Source organism: Aulonocara sp. 'chitande type north' Nkhata Bay, linkage group LG3 (assembly GCF_057382095.1).
Source record: "Aulonocara sp. 'chitande type north' Nkhata Bay isolate Kocher_YH1m ecotype deep benthic linkage group LG3, A_spYH_male_GT1.1, whole genome shotgun sequence".
Taxonomy (NCBI): Eukaryota; Metazoa; Chordata; class Actinopteri; order Cichliformes; family Cichlidae; genus Aulonocara; species Aulonocara sp. 'chitande type north' Nkhata Bay.
This window is the reverse complement of record NC_141346.1, coordinates 4,988,274-5,006,895: the sequence shown is the minus strand read 5'-3', so window position 1 is coordinate 5,006,895 and position 18,622 is coordinate 4,988,274. Positions and strand designations below refer to the sequence as shown.

Below are 18,622 nucleotides of genomic sequence, written 5' to 3'. Positions count from 1 at the left end.
AACATGAAAGGTTACTCGCTGCATTCAGCTCTGACACACAATCTGGTGAAGGAGTTTGTCACCACATCAAAGTGACGTTCATGTTGTTGGTGGATCTTCTCTGTGATAAATGGACTAAACACAGACTGATGGATGTTCTGATGTGTGAAACAGATGTGCAGCAGATTAGGCTCCACATCTGTTTCACACTGCATCAGCAGCTGCATACATGGAAACTTGTGTGACCATGTGGTTCACAGACTGTGCTGCTCAGAGCAGACTGGACATAAAAGACTCAGAGAAAATGTGTCACTTACAGCTGATTTTAATCTGACACTGAACATAACCTGATCTACACCAGGCTGTGTTCAGCATCTGTTACCATGGTGATATAGCCAGGTACAGAGAGCTAGTCTGGTGAAACTAAACACTGACAGGAGGCTCAACGTGGCCACGAACATGTGAATCTTTGTTTAAGACTTTTCTGAACCAGAAAATATTAATGTAGTCTAATTTTACAAACTTTCAGTGTAAACAAATCTAAATCTAAATGAATGAATTATCAAATATTAGTAAATATGTGATTTCCACGTGTGTGATGTGAGCAGCAGATGAAGCTGCTGTTGTATATGTTGTTGTTCCCTGATAGGTTTGTATCTTGAACCTATTCGCTGGAACGTTGAAGACAATATAATTACACTGCAAAGCAAGACACGAAGTAGGCAAAGTTCTTCATGTTTCTCGTCCACGGGAGAGAACCGGACAAACGCCGTTCCTTCGCTTGACCCCAGTTGCTCTCGTCCGTTCCCCCGTAACACTGCTCTTTTATTGAGGTTACATGAATATGCATAGGTTCATTAACATATGACGTCTACATACAAACAAAGAGTACCGTGTGTGTGTGTGTGTGTGTGTGTGTGTGTGTGTAGGTGTGTGTGTGTGTGTAGGTGTGTGTGTGTGTGTGTGTGTGTACTGCTGATCAAAGGGTCATATAACATGAAAGCACAAAAGCAAACATCCTTGATCAGGAAGAGGGTAGTCTCACCCTAGATGCTTCACCCTAGATAACACAGTGAGGAAGTCCAGCAGTTGAAGCACTTAGACTAGAACAGACGTAGCTACAATAATCTTACCATAAAACAACAAGACAAGGTACGACCTCTCTCGTGCTCCCAGAGTGCTCTCTAATGCACACAAAGTTTGCAGACTATCAAGGATCAAACCTCTACCAATCTACAACTAATTACAAAACTCTAAGCATATATAAGTAGATATTTCTAAGCATAAATGGCAATCAACAATACAAAACCTAACATTCCCCTCTGTGTGTTTCTGTATTGTTGATGTTTAGTGTTTTTGTCACGGCTGCGCAGCAGTCGTGTGGTGAATTGAGAAAAGGATTCAAAATGCAGGCACTGACTGGGGTGCGAGTGAATGTTTATTTGCAGAGGTGATAAGGTGACAAAAACAGGAGGAGCAGAGCGGGGAGTAAACCAACCTAAACTGTGGAAAACTAAAGAACTCAACTTAAACCAAACACGCACGGGAGGAGGAACAAAATGCACAAAGAAAGATGGCGGAGAGATGCAGACTGAACACCGGGTTACACAGAATGATGCAGACAGACATGGTGTTAAACAGACGACACAACAGAGAGCACAGGAAAACACAGGGCTTAAATACACGGGGAGTAATCAGGGAATGGGCCACAGGAGGGAGACACAGCTGGGAGCAATTAGGCTAACGAGACAGGGGAGAGGTAAAACTGAACACACTGACATGAGACACGAACTTTCAGAATAAAACAGGAAACTAACAGACACAGAGAACCAGACAGGACACTGAACTTGACAGGCAGACTCATGAGCAGACACAATAACACCGTGGACAGACAGAGAAGTGGGAGCAGGCAGGCAAAGAACAGAAACCTAACAAATGGCAAAATCACAACAGAATACACACTCGGAATGAACAAAAGCATAAGGAAACACAAAAAACTGATTCCTCAGACTCAGGACCATGACAGTACCCCCCCCCCCCCAAGGGCTGGCTCCAGACAGCCCAACAGAAACACAAAAACTGCCCAAACCCCCCCCCCCAAAAAAAAAAAACAACAACCAAAAAGCAGAAAACGACCCGACCAGGGCGGGCGGTGGGGGACATAGTCCAAGACTCAGGACCATGACAGTTTTGCTGCTAACACTTCATAACAGCTGCACACTCTTCAGCATTAGTGTTAGTTAATACTTGTTTCATCATTTATGAAGCATTGCTCCTCCTCAGTATGTCGTTCATAAACATGGATACACATGATGAAGTTTTGCTGAAGAGGCTCAAATATAACATGTTCAATGACAGCAGTCTGATACTTTTCCAATGATGGACGAACACTTTATAAAGTTGTACATGTGTTACAGATATTCCTGAGTTAATTCAGACAGTTACTGGTTGTTAGTGAAGTATGTTGTGTGAGCTGGTCTAAAGTGAGGCCCATCCATGACTTCCAAAGCATTTATCACATAACCTGAAAGCTCAGCAGGACCTGGAGACGCCAGCAGGTCTGAGCTGTCTTCATGACAGGAAAAGGAAAACGCACAAAGTGATACAGAACATACAAATATTGATCACACAGTGCAAACATAACTCACTGAAGGTTTGCAGAATATTAAATGAGCAGGGCCAGAGTGTGAGTTTGAGGCTTTAAGAGAGGAAGAGACTCACTGAGCAGCTGCAGCCACTCAGAGCTGTAACTTCAATGTGCTGAAACTTCTTCTATCAAATCAAATGTGAATGATCACAAAACACTAGTGAATATTTCACACAGCGTCACAGACGAGTGTAAACAGCACGAACACAGTGTTGATATTGAAGCGATCAAGGCTACTTTAGCTGCTCCCTCATCACAAGGAGTCACCTGATGATGCAGGAAAGTGTCTCTGGGATGTTGAAGAGTTTGGAAGTTCTGTCGTTGGCTCCTCTGGTTTGTAGTCAGTCAGTTTTAGTAAAGACGTCCAGTCAGGTTCACTTCCAAAGTGCTCCTGAGTGAAACACAGCAGCTAAGCTGTTTGGTGCTGTGCTTTCACACAGGTGAACTCAGGTGAAGGCTGGAAAAGGGGGCGTGGCCTCCTCGTCTGGCACAGTGAAAACTCAGAGCAGCTGCTCAGGCTAAGGAGGTGATGAGGTTCAGAGGTGGCTCGCCATCTCCTTCATCATAGAGAATCCAACGCAAACAGCATTTCCTGTCATATAAACATTGTAGAAAACAGACGTTACTGCATTAAACCAAGAAACACCAGGATTCAGTGACCATAGCAAATATAAAATCTAAACTCTCCAAATACTCCGACGTACATGAATAATACAACACTGTATTACAGCTGTTCTCACAGTGTTCTACCTTTTTACAGCAGTGACATAATTATTTGATCCTCTGCTCAATTTATGAGTTTGCTGACTTCCAAAGAAATAAAGAGACTCTGATTTTTATCAAAGTTTCATTTTACTGAAGACAGAAAATCAGCAAAGATCCAGATTAAACTCACAAACATTGCAAAGTGTGTCAGCAGTGTGTGGTTGTTTCAATGCAGCTCACATCAAATCATCACTGAATGTTTCCTTCTTATTGTTGCAGAGTTGATGCTGAGACATCAGATGAAGACCGAACGAGGATCTTTGTGAGTCTGTTCTGTGCAGCAGCAGAGAGAGAGCAGCAGACAGGAGAGAAGATCCTGGAGCCGTTAGCATCAGTGTGCACATACAAAAACAGTCCTCTTAAAGAGAAATGGTGTGACTTCCTCCTGGACCTGTACTCTTATGAGACTAAAACAGGTCTGAGTGTCCTTCCATCATTACAGCCAGTTTTCCAGTCAGCTCCTGCAGTCTGGATCATAGACCTCTCAGAGAGAAAGACCTCCATCCTCCTGGAGCTGCTGAAACTCCAACCAGAGAAGAAACAAGTGGAGCTGAGAGGCTGCTCACATGAAGAGAGTGAAGTGAGGAGTTTGCTGCAGTGTCTGCCTTTTATCTCACAGCTCAGGTAAGTCAGATTGTATTCAGAAGCTTAGTGAAGAGTTTTGATGGAGAACATGCGTTCACCACATGCAGTATACACATAGTATATAGTTACTTTACAAAGAAAGCAGAAAAACAACTTTTCTATTCATTTAATCTTAAAGTAAAGTTTTTACCGTCTCTTCTTGATTTAAAGAAGCTTCTAAAAGTGGAATTTTGACAAATTTCTAAAATATTTGTGTTTTCTTGTTTTTATGAGGATTAATAAATTAGTTATGTGCTGCAACTGAGATGATATGTTTCCCTCTTTTATGATATATTTGACATGGAGCGTCATTATGTACAGGAACCATGGACCAGATGGAGTCAATCAGCAGTGTGTGGCTGTTTTTATGCAGCTCACATCAAATCATCTCTAAATGTTTCCTTCTTATTGTTCCAGTGTTCATGTTTGGAATCGTCATGGAGCAGTCAGGATCTTTGTGAGTCTGTTCTGTGCAGCAGCAGAGAGAGAGCAGCAGACAGGAGAGAAGATCCTGGAGCTGTTAGCATCAGTGTGCACATATCAGACATTCCCTTTTCATGAGAGACACATGGAGGATGATGATGATGATCTGAAGCAATATCAGATTAACTTCCTGTTGGATCTGTGCTCCCATGTGAAGGACTGTGAGACTAAAACAGGTCTGAGTGTCCTTCCATCATTACAGCCAGTTTTCCAGTCAGCTCCTGCAGTCTGGTCCATAGACCTCTCAGAGAGAAAGACCTCCATCCTCCTGGAACTGCTGAAACTCCAACCAGAGAAGAAACAAGTGAAGCTGACAGGCTGCTCACATGAAGAGAGTGAAGTGAGGAGTTTGCTGCAGTGTCTGCCTTTTATCTCACAGCTCAGGTACACGACATGTTCTTCACACAATATAGTCTGTCTATCAATAAATGAGTGCTGAAAATAATTCATGAAAATATTTTAGCTCTATTTGACAATTTAGTTGCTGCTTGATTGAAGCCAGTTTATAGAAATGAGTCCACAAATTTGTAACGTTTACCTTCAACAGTTTTTTAACATGTGACAGTTTGTCTGTGAGAATAAAACTGCACTTATTGACATTTACAGCATCACTAAGACCTCCTGGGAAAAAAAGCTTCATTAAAAATATTAATAAAAATTATACTGTTAAGGTATTTATGTGTTTCTGATGGGCTTTAAAACAAAACAGCATCAAGCAGCTTTCACTGCAGAGGGAAACAGTTTGAGTCATCCAGGATGTTCAGCTTCAGCCTGCATTTGGGGCCTCTCTTCTCCACATCCACACAACGACCATTCATACGTTATTTCTGTCTTCTTCCACACAAAGTAGACCCACTGATTTCACCTCCATTAATAAGAAATATTGTTACATTAACAGGTGACACAGAGCTATAAACAGTGTTGGGTAAGTTACTTTAAATTAGTAACTTAGTTACATTACTAGTTACTTACTTCTCTCAAAAGTAACTCAGTTACTTCAAGTTACTCGTTACTTTCAAAGTAACTAGTTACTAGGGAAAGTAACTTTGGTTTTACTCAGAATTCTCTTGTTAATGTGTTGCTTCCATAACTTTGCCAGTCTTCTAGCTTGTTTACTTGCCACAAGTGCACTGTGCCACCTACCAATAGAAAGGAAAAGATAATGTGCATATTTCCACGAGAGAAATCCCACGCCTGGACCGTCATTGACTGCTGCCATGATTCTAGCCTACGTCACAGTGTCATGTGCGCCTTTTACATCCAACACAAAAACTGCAGTCGTGGTGCTTTCGATTGTACTTAGAACTCAGAAATTCTGCCTTCTGAATAGGAAGTTGTAGGTAACACCAGACTGCAGATGAGCTGCATACAGGGCTGGACTGAGACAGAAAATTGGCCCGGACATTTTGACTATAGACCGGCCCACCATTATAGGAAAAATCATAAAGCCTTTGAATGAAAATAAACACTGTTGTGACAGTGATGTACACTGTTCTGATGGTATATATGTATCAATCTATCAATCGTTTGTTGTAAGATTCAGATAATTATTTATTAACAGCTAGACATTTTAAATGAGAATAAGAAAGAAAAGTATTTCTTTGTGCCCCCCTTTCCCTGTTAATGCTCTACCTGCCCCCCCTGGCAACACTTTGCTAGATCCGCACCTGCACAGTTACCAGCTGTCAGCTACTTAGAAAAGGATCCTGGTGTTATTTGTCTCTCAGAAACAGTTCATAACTTCCCTTCAACTCATTCATGTCACATAAAAGGTAAACCTGTTTCTCCATCACAGCTCTGATGATTCAGTAAGGACATCTCCTGGTTTCATCTTCATGTTTCCCTCTCACCAGATAACCAAACCATATCATGACCAGCAGCTTTTTTGCAGCTGTGGCTCCAGCAAACATCAGCTGATACTAGAAATTAATATTAAATAAATTCTAACAACAGCTGATCAAGCTTAAACGTGCTGCTGTTGTTTAGCGCGACATCCGCTGGTTTCCTCTTTTGGCGCAAAGTGGGCGATAAACAAACAAGAGAGCCGATCAGCTGATCAGTTTCATGATTGAAGTAGAAACGGGAGAGAGAGGGTGAGAGAATGAAAGAAGACGACGCAGCTGTGTGTCAAGGGTAGTGTCGTGGATGAGAGAAGGAGGACCCAAACGCTGGACTCACGGGCAGGTAGGTGAAGGTGGATGTTTATTGCCGAAGGAGTGAGCAAACAGTACAGAGGGAGGAAATGGCTGGCTGACTGAATGAATGAACTAAGGACTGACTGACTGACTGACTGACTGGACATACAGACGACATCAGACATACATCATTAACATCAATGACACGACAGAGAACTGGTGAAACCGAGGAACTTAAATACACAGGTTGACTGATGACAATGATTGGAAACAGGTGAGTACAGGGCTGAACATAATCTGACTAATGACACGGGAGACAAGCTGACACGGGAAAAAACAGGAAGTGAGAACATTAATGTGGCGAACCAAACTGAACATGAACAAACTGAAATCACTGGGTCAACGACCCAGGAACCCTGACAGTACCCCCCCCTTCAAAGGCCGGCACCCGACGGCCAAAAGAGAAAGAAAAAAACCCAGAACAGGGCGGGCGGAGGGGGCCCAGGACGGAGGGACGGAGTCCACACCAAGACAGTTCAGGAGGGCGCCCCCGTGGCCCGTGGCCGAGACGAGACAGTTCAGGTGGGTGTCCACGCGGCCCGTGGCCGAGACGAGACAGTTCAGGGGGCCGACCGTGCGGACGGCAACGGCGACAGCACTGGTCCGGGGGCCGACCGCGTGGAAGGCAACGGCGGCGACGTGGACACAGTTCGGGGGGCCGGCCGCGCGGAAGGCAACGGCGGCGACGTGGACACAGTTCGGGGGGCCGGCCGTGCGGAAGGCGACGGCGGCCACTCAGGCGAAGGCGGTCCGGGGGCCGGCCGTGCGGAAGGCAACGGCGGCCACTCAGGCGAAGAGGGTCTGTGGGCCGCCCACGACGGCGATGGCGCCCGGCCAGTGGCCTAGCCAGCGGTCTAGAAAATGGCCGTTTAGCTCCAGACCCAAACGAGGCTGGGCCAGGCGAGGCTGAAGGCTCTGAGGCTGAAGGCTCTGAGGCTGAAGGCTCTGAGGACGAAGGCTCTGAGGACGAAGGCTCTGAGGACGAAGGCTCTGAGGCTGCAGCGGACGAAGGCTCTGAGGCTGCAGCGGACGAAGGCTCTGAGGCTGAAGGCTCTGAGGCTGCAGCGGACGAAGGCTCTGAGGCTGAAGGCTCTGAGGCTGCAGCGGACGAAGGCTCTGAGGCTGAAGGCTCTGAGGCTGCAGCGGACGACGGCTCTGAGGCTGAAGGCTCTGAGGCTGCAGCGGACGACGGCTCTGAGGCTGCAGCGGACGACGGCTCTGAGGCAGAGGCCGGGCCGGGCGTGGGTGCAGCTGAGGCAGAGGCCGGGCCGGGCGTGGGTGCAGCTGAGGCAGAGGCCGGGCCGGGCGTGGGTGCAGCTGAGGCAGAGGCCGGGCCGGGCGTGGGTGCAGCTGAGGCAGAGGCCTGACCGGGCGATGCAGGCGCGGAGGCCTCTGGCCGGAGACAGGCAGGGCCAGTAGGCGCGGAGGCCCCTGGCTGAGGAGCGGCCAGACCAGCGGGTGCGGAAACCCCTGGCTGAGGAGCGGCCGGGCCAGCGGGTGCGGAAACCCCTGGCTGAGGAGCGGCCGGGCCAGCGGGTGCGGAAACCCCTGGCTGAGGAGCGGCCGGGCCAGCGGGTGCGGAAACCCCTGGCTGAGAAGCAGGAAGGCTCACAGCTGGCTCTGGGTGCTGTGGCTGCAGGTCCGGGAACTGGACGGGATGGTGGACAGGTGACTGGGAAACAGGAGGCGACTGGACTACAGGGCACTGGGCGGCAGACTGGACTACAGAAGAGTGGAGGACAGGTGGAGACTGGACTACAGGTGACTGGAGGACAGGTGGAGACTGGGCTACAGGTGACTGGAGGACAGGTGGAGACTGAGCTACAGGTGACTGGAGGACAGGTGGAGACTGAGCTACAGGTGGCGGAACTGACTGGAGGGCAGCAGGAGACTGGACAGCAGGTGAGGGAACTGATTGGACTAAGGAGACTGACGGATAAACAGAGGCCGGTGAGGCTAATGGCTGAGCTAAAGAGTGAGCTAGTGACGGAGATAAAATTACGGCTTGGGCTCGTAAGGCTGGTGCCTGGGCAGGGGACAGTTCAGCTAGTCTAACCAGTGATACTGCGAGGGCGTGAAAAGCTGGATCAGGAGGTGGATGAAAGGGTGAAGTAGTAGGTGGACCGGTTAGCTCTTCCAAGCCTCCAGGGAGGTCAGGCTGGGTTCTGGCTGCCCTCAGCCTGGGCGCTGGGACAGGCACAGAAGGTGGCTGGACACCAGTCACCCCCACCCGAGAAACAGGAGCGGGTGTGGAGGTAGACTGGGTCGCAGCTGCCCTCCTCCTGGGAGCTGGCACTGGAGTGGGTGTAGGCTGACTGATAGGAGTGGAAATAACGACTGGGTGAGTGACACTGACAGGTCTATCGGGTTGTATTCTGGTCTTTCTGCCACCACTATTTACAGTTTTTGACTGCACAGTCTTTGGGGAGCCAGAGCAGAAAAAATCTTCCCAGTCCACATCATCCTCAAGGAGGGAAACTCCCCATGAATCAGAAAAGAGTCTGTTGTGTGTTTTAAGTGGATAATCAGATGAGGGGTGTGGAAAACAGTCACTGGAACTCACCACCGGGAGTTGCTGAACAGAGTCCGTTTTATGGCGGCGTGTGCGCCGCTTTCCCCGGGAAGAGGAAGCGGGCCGGGTAAACGGCTGAGCCGCTGGCGCGGTAGCCTCCGCTGAGCCGAGATGGGAGGTGTAGCCGCTGTGCCGTGGCGAGGCGGAAAGGCTGGAGAGTGAAAAGGCTGGCGGGCGAGCGAGGAGCGAAGCGGCGGGAGAGCGAGCGGCCGAAGCTTGGGCTGTGACGCGCACTCTCCGCGGCGAATGCTCCGGTGCAGCTGAGGCAGCAGGTGGGGGAACGTGGCGTCTCCGAGGCCCGCCCAGAGCCAGGCGAGTCCCCTCGAAGACGTGCTCTCTCTCCGCGAAGAGCCGCTGTTTTCCCCGAAGCCCCTCCGTCCAGCGAAGGAGCGCTGCCTCCTGCCGCTCGAAAAGTTCAGGGTCCGCTGGGTCCACAACGCGGGGTCGTGTCATTCTGTCAAGGGTAGTGTCGTGGATGAGAGAAGGAGGACCCAAACGCTGGACTCACGGGCAGGTAGGTGAAGGTGGATGTTTATTGCCGAAGGAGTGAGCAAACAGTACAGAGGGAGGAAATGGCTGGCTGACTGAATGAATGAACTAAGGACTGACTGACTGACTGACTGACTGGACATACAGACGACATCAGACATACATCATTAACATCAATGACACGACAGAGAACTGGTGAAACCGAGGAACTTAAATACACAGGTTGACTGATGACAATGATTGGAAACAGGTGAGTACAGGGCTGAACATAATCTGACTAATGACACGGGAGACAAGCTGACACGGGAAAAAACAGGAAGTGAGAACATTAATGTGGCGAACCAAACTGAACATGAACAAACTGAAATCACTGGGTCAACGACCCAGGAGCCCTGACACTGTGCAGCAAAGACACAGAATAACTCCAGCTTTGTGCCTTTTTCATTGTAGCTGAATTACGGGACAAACTGTTCCTTTTCACCTCAATAAGAAACGCGTAATATTGTCTCTGAATACCAGACGGGACGGTTGGCAACTCTAATAACTTATGAACAAAATAAAGTTCAACATCATTAACTTCATAGCACCCACCCAGCTGTATAGAAACTCCGTCATGCTAGCTAGCACGCAGTACGGAAAAAGTCAGAATAACGAAAATAAACTCCACCTAAACTTGGTTTATATCTGACCCAGAGAGACTGCAGGTCATAACTTCTTACCTGAAGTTCAGTTCACACTTGGACCGGCGGCCGCCTCGGGTCTCTTTTCCTTCATCCACCTGCTGCCTCCACCACTTGCTAATGTTACTGAATCTGTGGAAGCTCCGCGATAGCCACCACACGAAGTAACGAGTAATGACCCTATCTAAATCCCAGTAACGACTAACGCGTTCCTGATTTTGGCATAATAACTAGTTACCGTGCTCGTTACCACAATAATAACGTAGTTACTGTAACGTGTTACTTAATAACGCGTTAGTCCCAACACTGGCTATAAACAATATGTAACTATAACAACACAGGCAACACTGTTGCTGCATCAAAGGAGACTAAGTGATGCTGGTTGCAATCATTAACATGTGAATGAATGAATGTGTGTGAGCGCTCTGTGCTGCAGTTTATTTGTAAGCTGACAGCTGCACATTAAAGCTGTGACACTTTGACCTCGATCCACTTAAACATGAAAGGTTACTCGCTGCATTCAGCTCTGACACACAATCTGGTGAAGGAGTTTGTCACCACATCAAAGTGACGTTCATGTTGTTGGTGGATCTTCTCTGTGATAAATGGACTAAACACAGACTGATGGATGTTCTGATGTGTGAAACAGATGTGCAGCAGATTAGGCTCCACATCTGTTTCACACTGCATCAGCAGCTGCATACATGGAAACTTGTGTGACCATGTGGTTCACAGACTGTGCTGCTCAGAGCAGACTGGACATAAAAGACTCAGAGAAAATGTGTCACTTACAGCTGATTTTAATCTGACACTGAACATAACCTGATCTACACCAGGCTGTGTTCAGCATCTGTTACCATGGTGATATAGCCAGGTACAGAGAGCTAGTCTGGTGAAACTAAACACTGACAGGAGGCTCAACGTGGCCACTAACATGTGAATCTTTGTGTTTAAGACTTTTCTGAACCAGAAAATATTAATTTTGTCTAATTTTCAAAGTAAACAAATCTAAATCTAAATGAATTAACTGTAAAATGTTAGTAAATATGTGATTTCCACGTGTGTGATGTGAGCAGCAGGTGAAGCTGCTGTTGTAGATGTTGTTGTTCCCCTCTGTGTGTTTCTGTATTGTTGATGTTTAGTGTTTTGCTGCTAACACTTTATAACAGCTGCACACTCTTCAGCATTAGTGTTAGTTAATACTTGTTTCATCATTTATGAAGCATTGCTCCTCCTCAGTATGTCGTTCATAATCATGGATACACATGATGAAGTTTTGCTGAAGAGGCTCAAATATAACATGTTCAATGACAGCAGTCTGATACTTTTCCAATGATGGACGAACACTTTATAAAGTTGTACATGTGTTACAGATATTCCTGAGTTAATTCAGACAGTTACTGGTTGTTAGTGAAGTATGTTGTGTGAGCTGGTCTAAAGTGAGGCCCATCCATGGCTTCCAAAGCATTTATCACATAACCTGAAAGCTCAGCAGGACCTGGAGATGCCAGCAGGTCTGAGCTGTCTTCATGACAGGAAAAGGAAAACGCACAAAGTGATACAGAACATACAAATATTGATCACACAGTGCAAACATAACTCACTGAAGGTTTGCAGAATATTAAATGAGCAGGGCCAGAGTGTGAGTTTGAGGCTTTAAGAGAGGAAGAGACTCACTGAGCAGCTGCAGCCACTCAGAGCTGTAACTTCAATGTGCTGAAACTTCTTCTATCAAATCAAATGTGAATGATCACAAAACACTAGTGAATATTTCACACAGCGTCACAGACGAGTGTAAACAGCACGAACACAGTGTTGATATTGAAGCGATCAAGGCTACTTTAGCTGCTCCCTCATCACAAGGAGTCACCTGATGATGCAGGAAAGTGTCTCTGGGATGTTGAAGAGTTTGGAAGTTCTGTCGTTGGCTCCTCTGGTTTGTAGTCAGTCAGTTTTAGTAAAGACGTCCAGTCAGGTTCACTTCCAAAGTGCTCCTGAGTGAAACACAGCAGCTAAGCTGTTTGGTGCTGTGCTTTCACACAGGTGAACTCAGGTGAAGGCTGGAAAAGGGGGCGTGGCCTCCTCGTCTGGCACAGTGAAAGCTCAGAGCAGCTGCTCAGGCTAAGGAGGTGATGAGGTTCAGAGGTGGCTCGCCATCTCCTTCATCATAGAGAATCCAACGCAAACAGCATTTCCTGTCATATAAACATTGTAGAAAACAGACGTTACTGCATTAAACCAAGAAACACCAGGATTCAGTGACCATAGCAAATATAAAATCTAAACTCTCCAAATACTCCGACGTACATGAATAATACAACACTGTATTACAGCTGTTCTCACAGTGTTCTACCTTTTTACAGCAGTGACATAATTATTTGATCCTCTGCTCAATTTATGAGTTTGCTGACTTCCAAAGAAATAAACAGACTCTGATTTTTATCAAAGTTTCATTTTACTGAAGACAGAAAATCAGCAAAGATCCAGATTAAACTCACAAACATTGCAAAGTGTGTCAGCAGTGTGTGGTTGTTTCAATGCAGCTCACATCAAATCATCACTGAATGTTTCCTTCTTATTGTTGCAGAGTTGATGCTGAGACATCAGATGAAGACCGAACGAGGATCTTTGTGAGTCTGTTCTGTGCAGCAGCAGAGAGAGAGCAGCAGACAGGAGAGAAGATCCTGGAGCCGTTAGCATCAGTGTGCACATACAAACACAGTCCTCTTAAAGTGAAATGGTGTGACTTCCTCCTGGACCTGTACTCTTATGAGACTGAAACAGGTCTGAGTGTCCTTCCATCATTACAGCCAGTTTTCCAGTCAGCTCCTGCAGTCTGGTCCATAGACCTCTCAGAGAGAAAGACCTCCATCCTCCTGGAGCTGCTGAAACTCCAACCAGAGAAGAAACAAGTGGAGCTGACAGGCTGCTCACATGAAGAGAGTGAAGTGAGGAGTTTGCTGCAGTGTCTGCCTTTTATCTCACAGCTCAGGTAAATAACATGCTCTTCACATGAGTCAAATATCTGTAAGAGAAGATTTGGTGTGAAAATAAGTGATGGAAATATTTGGAGCTCCATGAATTGTAAAGTGATGATTTTGTCTTGTGCTGCCTGTTTGTCATCACCATCATATGTTTGACCTCATCTACATGGATCATGTTATAAATGTATTCAGACTCTGTCATATTTCAGAGGGAAACGTTCTCAGTCCATCCCTGTGTTTCACTGACGTGTTCAGCTGTTTGTTGCTATGAAGTTTCATATTTTCTATAAATATCAGACGACTTTTAATGCTTATCAGCATCTAGAATAAAGACGTTCTCATCAGAAAGGTTAGATTTATATTTGATAGGATCATGTGACTGAGCTCCTGCTGCAGAGTGTTGGAGTGCACACATGCCAGAAACATCCTTTACACCTGAATCCATCATCGCCATGGAAACAGCATGAAAGCAAACTCAACGAGTCCTTCAGTGACGTAACTCAGTAAATGAATGAGTTACATGAAGCTGGACTTTATCTCTGACTTTGTTTTACTGAGCATGATGATGATGATGGTGGTAGCAGCTCTATAGTGAGCAGATGAAGATGTCAGACAGCAGAGAGGTGTGTGATGTGAGCAGCAGGTGAAGCTGCTGTTGTAGATGTTGTTGTTCCCCTCTGTGTGTTTCTGCATTGTTGATGTTTAGTGTTTGACTCTCTAAAGTCAGACAGCGAACAAAATAACAGTTACAGTTCAGAACGCAGTGATTTCACACACAGGCTGAGTGTTTGTGTTGTGAGTCAGTAACTGTCTAAGAACACTGTTCAGCTGCTCTGATGGAAGATGGCTTTAAATGGACTTTCATTATATACAAGATGGAGTCCATCAGCAGTGTGTGGCTGTTTTTATGCAGCTCACATCAAATCATCACTGAATGTTTCCTTCTTATTGTTACAGTGTTCTTCCTCTGTGGTCACTTCGTCATGAAGCAGTCAGGTTCTTTGTGAGTCTGTTCTGTGCAGCAGCAGAGAGAGAGCAGCAGACAGGAGAGAAGATCCTGGAGCTGTTAGCATCAGTGTTCACTTATCAAACATTCCCTGTTCATGAGAGACGCATGGAGGATGATGATGATGATGATGATGATGATGATGGTCTCAAGCAATATCAGATTGACTTCCTGTTGGATCTGTGCTCCCATATGCAGGACTTTGAGACTAAAACAGGTCTGAGTGTCCTTCCATCATTACAGCCAGTTTTCCAGTCAGCTCCTGCAGTCTGGATCATACCTTACTCAGACACAAAGACCTCCATCCTCCTGGAGCTGCTGAAACTCCAACCAGAGAAGAAACAAGTGGAGCTGTTGTTGTGGGGAGAAGAAGAAGAAGAAGAAGAGAGTGAATTGAGGATTTTGTTGCAGTGTCTGCCTTTTATCTCACAGCTCAGGTAAATAACATGCTCTTCACATGAGTCAAATATCTGTAAGAGAAGATTTGGTGTGAAAATAAGTGATGGAAATATTTGGAGCTCCATGAATTGTAAAGTGATGATTTTGTCTTGTGCTGCCTGTTTGTCATCACCATCATATGTTTGACCTCATCTACATGGATCATGTTATAAATGTATTCAGACTCTGTCATATTTCAGAGGGAAACGTTCTCAGTCCATCCCTGTGTTTCACTGACGTGTTCAGCTGTTTGTTGCTATGAAGTTTCATATTTTCTATAAATATCAGACGACTTTTAATGCTTATCAGCATCTAGAATAAAGACGTTCTCATCAGAAAGGTTAGATTTATATTTGATAGGATCATGTGACTGAGCTCCTGCTGCAGAGTGTTGGAGTGCACACATGCCAGAAACATCCTTTACACCTGAATCTATCATCGCCATGGAAACAGCATGAAAGCAAACTCAACGAGTCCTTCAGTGACATAACTCAGTAAATGAATGAGTTACATGAAGCTGGACTTTATCTCTGACTTTGTTTTACTGAGCATGATGATGATGATGGTGGTAGCAGCTCTATAGTGAGCAGATGAAGATGTCAGACAGCAGAGAGGTGTGTGATGTGAGCAGCAGGTGAAGCTGCTGTTGTAGATGTTGTTGTTCCCCTCTGTGTGTTTCTGCATTGTTGATGTTTAGTGTTTGACTCTCTAAAGTCAGACAGCGAACAAAATAACAGTTACAGTTCAGAACGCAGTGATTTCACACACAGGCTGAGTGTTTGTGTTGTGAGTCAGTAACTGTCTAAGAACACTGTTCAGCTGCTCTGATGGAAGATGGCTTTAAATGGACTTTCATTATATACAAGATGGAGTCCATCAGCAGTGTGTGGCTGTTTTTATGCAGCTCACATCAAATCATCACAAGTGATACAGAACATACAAATATTGATCACACAGTGCAAACATAACTCACTGAAGGTTTGCAGAATATTAAATGAGCAGGGCCAGAGTCTGAGTTTGAGGCTTTAAGAGAGAAAGAGACTCACTGAGCAGCTGGAGCCACTCAGAGCTGTAACTTCAATGTACTGAAACTTCTTCTTTCAAGTCAAATGTGAATGATCACAAAACACTAGTGAATATTTCACACAGCCTGACAGACGAGTGTAAACGTCACGAACACAATGTTGATATTGAAGTGATCAAGGCTACTTTAGCTGCTCCCTCATCACAAGGAGTCACCTGATGATGCAGGAAAGTGTCTCTGGGATGTTTAAGTTTGGAAGTTCTGTCGTTGGCTCCTCTGGTTTGTAGTCAGTCAGTTTTAGTAAAGACGTCCAGTCAGGTTCACTTCCAAAGTGCTCCTGAATGAAACACAGCTCATCACAAGGAGTCACCTGATGATAGGATAGGCCTCGAGGGAAACGAGCCTGCATCAGGAACAGGCTACGGGCTCGCGCACACTGCGCACCCATGCCCAGTATCCTGCTAGCCAATGTTCAATCCATCGATAACAAGCTTGATGACCTCAGAGCCAAAATCAAGTTCCAGAGAGACATTCGGGACTGCAACCTCCTCTGCTTCACCGAGACTTGGCTGAACCCAGCGATACCAGACCACGCCGTGCAGCCGACGGGGTTCTTTTTGGTTTACCGCATGGACAGGACAATGGAGGAAAATGAAGAAAAGGAAAATGAAAAAAAGAGGTGGTGGAGTGTGTTTGATGGTGAACAACAGATGGTGCGACAGCACAAACATCTCCCCACTCTCACGCTCTTGCTCGTCCAATCTGGAACTTTTGATCGTTAAGTGTCGCCCTTTCTATCTCCCTCGGGAATTCACTGCGGTCATTGCCTGCACTGTTTACATTCCGCCTCACGCGGACTCGGACACTGCCTTATGTGAGCTACATGAGGCTCTCATACATCGACAAACACTTCACCAAGATGCCGCGCTCATTGTTATGGGAGATTTTAACAGAGTGAATCTCAAATGGACATTTCACAACCTTCACCAACACATCAACTGCCCCACCCAGGGCACTAGGACATTAGCCCACTGCTACACCCCGTTCAAGAACTGTTACAAGGCTCAGCCCCTGCCGGCATTTGGAAAATCGGATCATGCCGCCATCTTCCTCATGCCTGCTTACAAACAAAGGCTAAAGCAGCAACCACCAATCAGGAGGGAGGTCGCTCGCTGGACGGACCAATCAGTGGCCGCGCTGCAGGATGCACTGGATGATGCAGACTGGGACATGTTTCGGCGCAGCTCTGATGACATCAACATGTTTATGAAAGTGGTTGTGGGATTTATCGGGAAACTAGCGGACGACACAGCAGGAAGATCTATCATCCGAACGTTTGCCAACCAGAAGCCGTGGGTGGATAAAAACATCCGCGACGCTCTGAGATCACGCACCGCTGCCTACAATGAAGGGCTCGTCTCCGGTAATATGGACCTATACAAGGCTGCATCCTACAACGTGCGCAGCGCGGTCCGAAAGGCAAAGCGGAGCTACGGGGAAAAACTAGAGTCACAGCTACGACAGTGCGACTCTAGGAGCCTCTGGAAAGGACTGCGGACAATAACGGACTATAAACGACCAGCTTCTTCAATGATGAATGCCGACGCTTCACTGGCTGATGAGCTGAACACGTTTTATGCTCGCTTCGACGCCGCAGCAATTAAAACAACAAAAGGCTGCACGTGCTCGGAGTGCTCCAGTGAAGAAAATGCATTCATCATCACAGAGCATGCCGTGAGGAACACCTTCAGGAGGGTGAACACCAGGAAGGCAGCAGGACCTGATGCAATCCCTGGCCGGGTCCTGAGAGCCTGCGCTGACCAGCTAGCACCGGTGTTCACGGAGATCTTCAACCTGTCCCTGGCCCAAGCTGTGGTTCCCACGTGCTTCAAACAGTCCATTATTGTTCCTGTTCCAAAGAAACAACAGCCCACTTGCCACAATGACTACCGTCCAGTAGCACTGACTTCAATTGTGATGAAGTGTTTTGAAAGACTGATGAGAGATCACATCACTTCTTCACTTCCTGCCACCATCGACTCACTTCAGTTTGCTTACCGGACTAATCGTTCCACAGACGATGCCATATCTCACCTGCTCCACACATCCCTGAGTCACCTGGACACTGACAGAGGGAATTATGTAGGATGCTGTTCGTGGACTACAGTTCAGCATTCAACACAATAATTCCCTCTAAGCTTTTCACCAAGTTGACGGATCTAGGACTCAGCTCATCACTGTTTCAGTGGATCCTCAACTTCCTCACAGACAGACCCCAATCAGTGAGGGTGGGAAAACAAGTCTCCCCCTCCATCTCACTCAGCACTGGAGTGCCTCAGGGCTGTGTTTTAAGCCCCCTGCTGTACTCACTGTACACTTATGACTGTGTAGCCACATCAGACACCACCTCCATCGTCAAGTTTGCTGACGACACTGCTGTTGTGGGCCTGATCTCCGACAACATCGAGACGGCCTACCTGGAGGAGATTAGCAACCTGGAGACCTGGTGCCAGGAGAATAACCTCCTCCTAAACGTCAGCAAGACTAAGGAGCTGATCGTGGACTTCACTACAAAGCAGGCGAGGAATTACAAGCCCCTCATCATCAGTGGCACGCCAGTGGAGAGAGTGGACAGTTTCCGATACCTGAGTGTCCACATCACTCAGGACCTGTCATGGTCCTGCCACATCAACTCCCTGGTTAAGAAAGCCCGTCAGCGTCTCTTCTTCCTCAGAA

The 18,622-nt window shown here is 46.6% G+C and overlaps 1 protein-coding gene across 1 annotated transcript in view; it reads left to right on the top strand.

Annotated features, from left to right (window-relative positions):
* LOC147333618 (uncharacterized) overlaps positions 1–18,622 on the top strand; it is a 64,274-nt gene that overhangs the window by 15,748 nt on the left and 29,904 nt on the right. Inside the window, exons 6-10 of the mRNA XM_086285815.1 lie at positions 3,611–4,015; positions 4,433–4,930; positions 13,022–13,426; positions 14,376–14,769; positions 16,898–17,238. Of these exons, the coding sequence (XP_086141941.1) occupies positions 3,611–4,015; positions 4,433–4,930; positions 13,022–13,426; positions 14,376–14,769; positions 16,898–17,238 (2,043 nt within the window). The remainder of the gene's footprint in view (positions 1–3,610; positions 4,016–4,432; positions 4,931–13,021; positions 13,427–14,375; positions 14,770–16,897; positions 17,239–18,622) is intronic.